Source organism: Macrobrachium nipponense, chromosome 3 (assembly GCF_015104395.2).
Source record: "Macrobrachium nipponense isolate FS-2020 chromosome 3, ASM1510439v2, whole genome shotgun sequence".
In the NCBI taxonomy this organism is placed as follows: Eukaryota; Metazoa; Arthropoda; class Malacostraca; order Decapoda; family Palaemonidae; genus Macrobrachium; species Macrobrachium nipponense.
Window position 1 is genome coordinate 106662757 of NC_087202.1, and position 7458 is coordinate 106670214.

At 36.7% G+C, this 7458-nt stretch overlaps 1 protein-coding gene across 1 annotated transcript in view; it reads right to left on the minus strand.

Annotated features, from left to right (window-relative positions):
* LOC135222469 (structural maintenance of chromosomes protein 1A-like) overlaps positions 1 to 7325 on the minus strand; it is a gene marked incomplete at its 5' end in the record, with an annotated part of 56416 nt that extends 49091 nt beyond the window's left edge. The window contains 4 exon segments of the mRNA XM_064260556.1: positions 2893 to 3087; positions 5149 to 5301; positions 5694 to 5829; positions 7126 to 7325. Of these exon segments, the coding sequence (XP_064116626.1) occupies positions 2893 to 3087; positions 5149 to 5301; positions 5694 to 5829; positions 7126 to 7325 (684 nt within the window).
* Positions 7326 to 7458: the final 133 nt, after the last annotated feature.

Consider the following 7458-nt stretch of genomic DNA (forward strand, 5'->3'; position numbering starts at 1 on the left):
TTAAGTTAATTAAGTAAACACACAACAGGATAAGTAGAAAGCAAAATCACTAACACGAATTTACGTTAACAAACGAAATACGTATAAGTGAACGAACGAATTCCGTGTGTGCACGATAACGCTGGTGCTACGAAGTGGCCAAAGGACGCCTTTACGTAGAGGCCTGATGGGATAGATGCTGACCAATAGGAGAGCAGGATCTTCCGGCAGTGACTAGCATCAGGAACCAATGGGAGAGGGGAGGATGGTGGTGAGTCTACAGAGTCAGAGGCACGCGAGTTTTAAAATTGTTCTTGGTGGTCTGGGTGAATCTCGGGACTTTACAGTAACACCCTTTCGTAACCTGAATTATTTTTGTATTGCAGAAGCAAAAAAAAAATCTTCGTCTTTGCTTTCGTAAGTTGGGACTTTGGTAAGTTGGGACTTTTGTATGTCAAGGTTCCACTGTACTCTGCTCAAACGAACAATTCTGGGACCAAGAAACAGAAGACCTCTAGCTTCCTGTCAAAGTGAAGTGGTCTAATAAGCGCCTTCTCCAAGTAGACAGAAGAGACAATACAATAACCCAAAGGGATGTCCTTTGACAAAATGCTCAGCACACAAAAATTGTTATTTTTTAAATGAATCTTACCTCTTTATTGCGACAGTTGATTCACAAATTAAAGAAAAGATGCGAAAAAGGTGCCAGAACAAATAATAATAACCACTAAGGAAACTGAAAAATTCCACCAGAAATAAGTAGTAGTTTACTTAAACGGTTAGAATCCAGCTGCTGGTCTAGGAAAGGACTATTTCATTATGCTGCAAGAACCTCTGAAAGACGCTAGAGGCTCCTCGTAAGCAATATCAATCTCACTTTGATTACTTGCCTATGAATGAAGGCTCTTACCTATCTCAAAATAGGTAACTTCATACTAAAATTTCTTAAGTAAATAGGAAAAGCCGAAGAATAGCTACCCAAATCTTAGGGACGCTTTTCCAATGATGGTCTGTGGCGACCTGGGATTTAACAACAGGACCGCCTGAGGGGGAGACTGCTCGTGGGCAGACCCCACTGACCTCCCTTAGGCTACCAGTATGCCTCCCCCCAGGGGCTGGGGAGTTTGACAGGGACCTTTGCCTAGGAGAATCAGGAGACGAAAAGCACCTCCTCCACTGCACAACACTATCCTATCACAGGGGTAACATTATAAACCCCAACACAAATGGCAATGGTAGGGGAAGTACGTGAGGGAGCCAAGCAAAGAAGCAAGTAGTAAAATTAAAGGGCTGGTAGCAGGAGACAAAAAATCACAAAAAACTGGAACAGTGTTATCTGACTAGGTGCCCAAGTATCACAAGAAAACAACTTGAACACCTGTGTAGCTTACAATATTGAGTGCTCAGGCACCCCTGGGTGCTACTAGGCGCACAATCTGCTCCCCTAGGCAATCAGCACCAATGGCTCAGCAGGCACGCTAAAGCAATATTACTCTGTTCCCTCAATTGGTTTTAATTAAGCACAGTCCTCTATAGGAATGTTCTCTCTGTAGTGGGTTCTTGTAGGTTTTCAATGAAAGTAGCTCTCTATAATTAATACAAATTTTAATGTTACTTTTACTAGGATCTCAATAGACCATCCTCCGAAAACATATCATAACTACGTAATTCTCTCCTGCTACATTATCCCCTTTCAATTAAACAATTCTGGAAAGGAAAGACTGATAAGCTTTTAAATTTATTGCAATTTCGTTGCAGAAGCAAACATGATATTAAGTGAAAGTGGTGATAACACTTTATAACCACAATAATTACTAATCATGCAAAAATGCACTAAAGAATTAAAATTCATCACCAACAGCATTCTGGTAACAAATGCAATGTTTACATTATTATGCTACTCTATCAGGAAGGTAGCTAATGCAATGTTTACATTACTACACTACTTGCTTATCAACTCAGTCACATTTTACTTGTCATGTTACTCTTTGTAATGATGGTTCAATCAAAAGATTACTACTGAAACAAATAATTGAACAATATCTGGTCAGTAAAAAATGTAAACATCGGTCCGACAAACCATGTTTACGTATTATAGTCCGACCCTCGTCAAAGAGTAGTTAACCAATAAACTGCAATTTTGCTGTAAATGCAAACTATTGCTGTACTACTTTGGTAAACGGGAGAAAAAAAAAAAAAAAAAAATCGAGGGAATAACTCATCTTGAAGCTTTCAGCTGAAACTATTCCACTTTCGGTTTGTATATCAAAGTCCAGTAAATAACCAGCAAAAAATGAATAACTTCTGCTGACACCAGATGCTTACACCAGGTGTCACAGAAACATAATGAGATAATCGGCTGCGTCATTCCTAACGTTCTTTTAGGGGTCGAGACTGGTGTCAACCACACAATTTCGGTGTTGCTGCCACAGAATATGAATCTATACTGCTCCAAATAACAGAAACTATAAGTATGTAATTACTAGGTAAGTTGCATTACTAATAAACAAAACATAATTGGAATCATAAACAAACAAGAACAAGAAGTTACATTATTATGGCAAAATTATAAAAGTCAAACAGAAGAGCAGTTGGCTACTAACAGTATAAAAAATTCATTCACAGAAAACTCACTAAACATTACATCAAAAACTAAATAAAAATCAAATGAGACACCAATGAAAACAAAATCTTATCAATGATGCATAATTAAACCAAAAATTAGTAGTATCTGCCAAGATCTGTAAATCACATTCTGTTAGTTTAGGGATATTTTGATTAATAGGGTTTTAACATAATTTGAAAATAGAATCCTTCAAACAATGTCAGAATATTATAACAGGTTGATTACCCCAAAACACTAATACTGCTACATGCCTCAGGAAAAATAACAATTTGAAGTCAATTACCTACCTTATAAATCCCATCTATCTCATTGGATACATGCTCAAAGAAAGCCATGAATCTATCATAACGCTCTTTTTTGCACCTTTCAAAGGCTTGCTTTGCTTTTCTTGCTCTCTTCCTAGCACTGTCAAACTCAGAGTTGGTCTCCTGCAATTTTTCTCTTGCAAGGTCAAGTTTTTGCATAGCCTTCATATTGGGTGCCTGAAAGCAATAAAATAATGTTAATGAACAAATCAACTTCCACACACACACACACACACACACACACACAAATATAAAATGAAAACAAATTAAAAATCAATTCCCCAATATGATGTGTAAACTCTATAACAACTGACTAAATAAAAATGTAAATGACTTCATGTAAACACAAAATACATAACTGATACGTACTAGTCTGAGGAATTTAGTTCAGCCTTACATTATTAACTAAATTTACATATAACATTCAAGGTAAGACTGCAAGGGCATCAGGCATATACAGGCCAAAAGCTGAAGAAAATAATACTAGCAGCATAGTGTTACTAAAGGCAGCAGCACAGAAGGAAGTCGGAGGTGCCATCTTGGGAAGGATTTTCTCCTCCTTCGATGGATGTTTCTCAGTCCCCTCATTGTTCTGCTTCTCCTTAGGCTAGACCTCCTCCAAAGAATGGAATAATATTTTAACAAAATGGTCCACATCAGCTGTAGACCAACAAGACTACTGATAAACAGACTTCTTCCTGATTGGGTCTACCAAACTAACAAATTTCAAGCTAGTCAGACAATGACTTTGGTGGCTCCCAAGCTCAATACTTAGCCTTGTTCAACCTTAAAAGCAGAAGAAAAAACAAGGCAGAAGGTTTGGTGCTATTAGCTTTGACCTTCAAAGATGCATCGATGAATTTAAACCTGGTCAAAACCGACTTGGCAACCACAAGAGACTGCCAGCAATAATGGTGAAATCCAGTCTCTGCTGTGTTAGTAAAGTAATAGCTTAATGAACATTTGGTAAGTTATAGTACTGAGTTACTTTATATTCTAAGACTGTTTTTTGCTGAAGTTTAAGAAAGCCTTCAACAAGGTTGAGTTCAGTATTACTATATTCCCGATTTAAGACGCAAGTCAACCATTGACAAACAAACAGGAACAATATTCAATGCATAACAATGCAGAATTTAAAATATTTCCTAAGGAAAGATAGCTCATAAAAAATCTTGCAAGACTTTACAATTATACCAATACAGTAAGTCCTCGGGTTACGCTGGTCTCGACTTACGATGTTTCGTGGTTACGAACGCGCCCCCATAAAAATATAAAAAATAAATAAAAAAAATATTTTGCGTCGTTCCGTCTTACGCGGTTTTAGCGTCGTAAGCAACGTAAACAAACGCGAACTAGTTCCAGGCGCACGGCGGAAGACTACGCTTTGTGGGGGAGAGGACGGCGTCGCTTCGCTACGCTCATTCCTCGCCCATACGCCATTTTGGTTGTTTACACTGCCTCTCTCTCCCTCGTGTTGTATCGTTTTTGTAACTTTTTGCTCTTTGTTATGGCTCCCAAGCGCAAGCGGACTCTTCTGATGGTAGTGCATCGAAGAAAAGAAAGGCCATCACCATGGAAATTAAAGTGGACATTATAAAGCGATCTGAGAAGGGAGAAACGCCAACAAACATTGGCCGCTCGCTTGGCCTTAGCCGTTCGACCGTTGCTACCATTATCAAAGATAAAGAGCGCATCGTTGAACATGTGAAAGGATCTGCTCCTATGAAAGCGACAGTGATAACTAAGCAGCGTAGTGGTCTAATAATTGAAATGGAAAGGTTATTGGTGCATCTCCAGCAACTTCTGGAGGTTCTTTTTCTCTTCACTAACCTCCCCCAGTCTCTCCAGCACCGCAGCTTCCTCTCCAGTGTGCAAGCCAATCAAACTAATAAAGGTAAGGAATTGTTCTCTCGTTGTTATTGATAGGTATTTACATTAAATCATGTGGTATTTTTCAATGTTCCGACTTACGCTGAAAATCGTGTTACGATGCATCGTAAGAACGGATCAACGTCGTAACTCGAGGACCCCTGTACTGTTTTTGTGCTTGTGCAACTGAAGAAAACAATGTTTATCAAAAGTAAGTTTGCAGTAAAGAAAAGCCCAAGACTTACTAGCAATCATAATCTAAGCTTGTTAGGATTCATATTATCCTCATAATCTGCACCCTGTAGTAATTTTAGCTACTACTCTATGTAAGATAAATAGCACTTTATTTAAATTGAAGAATATACTAACCTGTATTCGTTGAATGGTATTCATCAATTCATTGATGTGTTTCTGCATTCTCTTCTCAGCCTTGGTAACATCATCTGAATCATCTAATTCTTTCTGGCTTTCAGACAGGGAAGAATAATCCATCACAATTCGAGATTCTTTCTCATACATGACCTTTAAAGTATAAGAGGATTTCCGATTTAAAATAAATAACAACAATAATACATGGATCCTTGCAATAGCTTCAACCAGATACTCATTTGTTTCAAGTCCTAAATACTCCTGGAATATGACTTCAAAGCCTGAGTTAAAGAGTAATTTGACACTAACCATCCAATTTAAGAGATTTATCTACGATGATTCAGCATCATAAAAATAGCCTACATCACACTCATTCAGCTGACAATAATGTATTCTCGTAAGCCGAGATCTGATACGATGAGGGACTACAGTACTTGTAACTAAAACTTTGGTTTTACAAAGTAGCATATTACAAGGAAAGAATGGCCTAATAATGAAAAGACCTTGAAGGAATAGAAATTACATAAAAAAGCTCAATTCCTTACCTGGGTATTCATTCCTGAGGAGTACTCAAGAGTACTCTCTCCAGGCTCTCTGCCCTCATTTTCAATATCCTCCATATTACCTCTAGTCATAGGAACCAGAATGTCATCCATTTTACACTGCTTTAGTATAGAATGCCTGAAATATAACATGGAAATGAGTCCCCCCCCATCAGATTTGTTTAAAAAAAAATTAAATAAAAAAAACTGCTGCTAACTTAGGATTCAAGAATCAAATAAAAAAAAAAGGTATGATGGTGAGGTTTTGTAACTGGCCATCCATATAGTCCATGGTTACATTATACTACAATGCTATTTTATGAGATTCTCTGAGGCTATTCAGTATATTTTTAATATTTCATATCTTGACTTTTATCACTTTCTTAATGATTTTATTTCATTAAACTTTATCTATGGAAAATGAGCTTAAATTCTTCCCAGTAGTTAAAAATTACAATTAATTGTTCATGCTTATGGATTTTGTCCCCTTGAGACTTGATTCATATAACTATTGCATCTAGAATGTAAATGATATTTCCGTGCTGAAAACATACATATCTTTTAAAAATAATGTAAAAGGAAGAGTGAAAACAGCACAATTATAACATAAATATCAGTTCCTATAATTAATGTGACACATTACAAAAATTTATAAGAAAACCATGCCTACCCCCTTTGTTTTGGGGAAGCTAAAACTACTAGCCTTGAGTCATGTTTGTCGTGTAACCTACACTGCACATAGTTCCTCCCTTTCATAAATATGACTGAACTACTGTAATTGACAGTATTATCAAAATTATTACTGATAACAATACATCATGTATTGCCCTGGTAAAGCCTGTGTAATCCCACTGTGTGGGCTCTTTATGATAGTTGTCCTGACCTTAGGGGGTCAAGCAAAACAAGAGATTGGAAAATAAAAAGTCATCAGTGATAAAAACCATTAGTGACCACTGTTGTAGGAGGTAAGATGTGTTATGTATGAACATTGAATGTATGACTTAAATTACAGCCAGTGAGATTCTGCAAATTTATAGTACTGGAACACCATTTTAATTTGGAACTGTTTTCTGCATGAGAACAATACCATCAATGCTGTTATGTAAAAAACTTTTCAACGCAAATATGATAAAGACCAGATACCTTCTTTTGCTATTATTAGACATGATTAAAACTCAAAGAGCACAACTTACTAGAAGACAAATATAACCTCAAGTTTAAGACAATAACAGGTTAGGAACACTTGAGTATCAAGTGAGGATCAATACTTTTGAAAAATTTCAATAATCTACTGATGTCCAGTAGCTTGTTCAAATCACAGAAAAATCATTCCTAAATAACAGAAACAACTTTGAGGAGTTATAACAACTTCATGCAGACCTTATAAAAGTTATTAATAATGCAAATACTAAAATAAAACATTATTAATTGTTACCTTTCTCCTTTTTTCTGTTCCATCTTGTTCTCTAGCGCATTCATCTGCTTTTGGACTGTCTGAATATCTTTGGCAATTGCTCCCACCTCTCTACGTGCTTTACCAATCTCATCATCCATTTCATCACATTCTGACTTCTTTGCCAGCTTTTCTGACCTCTTCTTATCTAAATCTCTCATGGACTTGTCAATTTCTCCCATCTGTTCCAAAATAAATGTAATTTCATATACAGGTCTACGATCCCTTATCCTTAATTCTAAAACCAAAAAAAGCTTAAAATACCACCATTTTTATTTTTGTGGAGGAAAGTATCAACTTGAAAAAGTCAAAAAG